The sequence below is a fragment of the Cicer arietinum genome, chromosome 7, assembly GCF_000331145.2.
Source record: "Cicer arietinum cultivar CDC Frontier isolate Library 1 chromosome 7, Cicar.CDCFrontier_v2.0, whole genome shotgun sequence".
In the NCBI taxonomy this organism is placed as follows: Eukaryota; Viridiplantae; Streptophyta; class Magnoliopsida; order Fabales; family Fabaceae; genus Cicer; species Cicer arietinum.
Genome location: NC_021166.2, coordinates 47,993,092 through 47,994,710, shown reverse-complemented (window position 1 = coordinate 47,994,710; position 1,619 = coordinate 47,993,092). Strand labels below are relative to the sequence as shown.

General features: G+C 30.7%; 1 protein-coding gene across 1 annotated transcript in view; it reads left to right on the top strand.

Annotated features, from left to right (window-relative positions):
• Nucleotides 1–1,369, top strand: part of LOC101489569 (protein LATERAL ROOT PRIMORDIUM 1-like) — a 2,923-nt gene extending 1,554 nt beyond the window's left edge. Inside the window, exons 2-3 of the mRNA XM_004510978.4 lie at nucleotides 283–590; nucleotides 1,050–1,369. Coding sequence (XP_004511035.1) covers nucleotides 283–578 — 296 coding nt within the window. The 3' untranslated portion in view covers nucleotides 579–590; nucleotides 1,050–1,369. The remainder of the gene's footprint in view (nucleotides 1–282; nucleotides 591–1,049) is intronic.
• Nucleotides 1,370–1,619: the final 250 nt, after the last annotated feature.

The window sequence follows — 1,619 nt, the reverse complement described above, 5'->3', positions numbered from 1 at the left end:
TCTGCTAATTAGGAATTAGTTTGAAATTAATCACTCAATTAGTTAGTCTAATTGGCCTTTATAAATAGGACAGTTTCTTACATAATTCACTTTCTTTTATTTATCAAAATAATTCCTAATGAGTTTTTAGTTTAGGAATACAATTACGCTATCTACCTCTCATTCCATGATTCTTCGCAACTTGCCGGATTAATGTTGAGAATTTTAATGTTGTTTACACAAAAAGAGTCTATTATAGCAAAATTTTGAGAATGAATTTAATGTTGTTGGACTAAATTGCAGATGCTGGTTTCAAACAGTCTTTGCCACGCTATGTTCGTGCACCGGCAGTGTTTAAGTGTCATAGAGTGTCAGCTATTGGCAATGGTGAAGATGAAATTGCATATTTGGCGACCGTGAATATTAGTGGCCATGTGTTCAAAGGGTTTCTTTATGATCAAGGTGTTGATGGAAAAAATGAAATGATGCCTTGTGTTTCAGAACTTCAACTTGGAAGCAATGGAAGTGGAAAGAGTAATAGAGAATGTTCTTCTGCACTTGAGGTTACAAATAGTGCCTACCCTGCTTCTGCTTGCTGAGATTGGTTTAAGGTAAGTAATCAAGCTTATAAACCCCTTTGATTAATTAGTTCTTATATTGTTATTACTACCTCTTTTGTTATATATATAAGATACTGTTCACTAAATCACAAGAATTAAATAATTTGTTAAAGTATTAAGTTTGTTGGAAATTTGAATTGTTTTATTAGTTTACTCTTGAAGAAGAGAGAACTAAATTATGTTTCCATTGTAGTATTTTTTATAGATTGCAAAAAAAAGATATAATATAATTAAGGGTAGGTTAATAAAGAAATAATTAATGGAGTTGAATAATGTCTTATAAAAGGGATACTATTTTTTAAGAGCAACTTATATTTAGAGACGGAGGTAGGATATCGATAAGTTGGTATTAGTTTTGAATTTTTTTTATTTATCACTAATATGTCAACTCAATAATAGAAGTTTGACTATAAAACTTTAAGTAACGGAGTTCAAAATGTTTTCACGCAGAAAATGAAGAGGATATTTATGAGTGAATTTGGGTTGAGGAGAAGCAGCATTACTACTATATACCCCTCATCATAATTCAGGAGATTGCGCGAGGCTGGTTCAAGAACACTTGTGAAATGATTTGGTATTAGGAAATAAAATTGAATTTTACAGAATTTATTGTGTTGATTATTTGTTCTACTTGGAATTTTTTGGGTTTGATTTGGAGAGTGCCTTGGAGTTAGATGATAAAATCACCAAAGTGGTATTTGAAAAGCTTGAAAAATTCTTGTTCTTATCACTTTATTGATGGAAATAATAGCAAGTTTTTCATCAACGAATTGAGCTATTGACAAAGAGAGAACTAATCTGAACAGAACGAGTAAGGAAAAAAGAGATAGAATTAGGGATGTAAGTGGGTAGGATTGTGTTGAGTTTGGCTAAAACTAAAACTCAAACAGTGCAGGAAACATTAAGTTGAGTTTGGTAAAATACCTATCTATTAGGTTGGGTTGTTTCAAACCATTCATTTTCGGAATTGGTTTGTGTAAATATTCTTTTTTTTTTTAAAAAAATTTAATTGTTAACGAT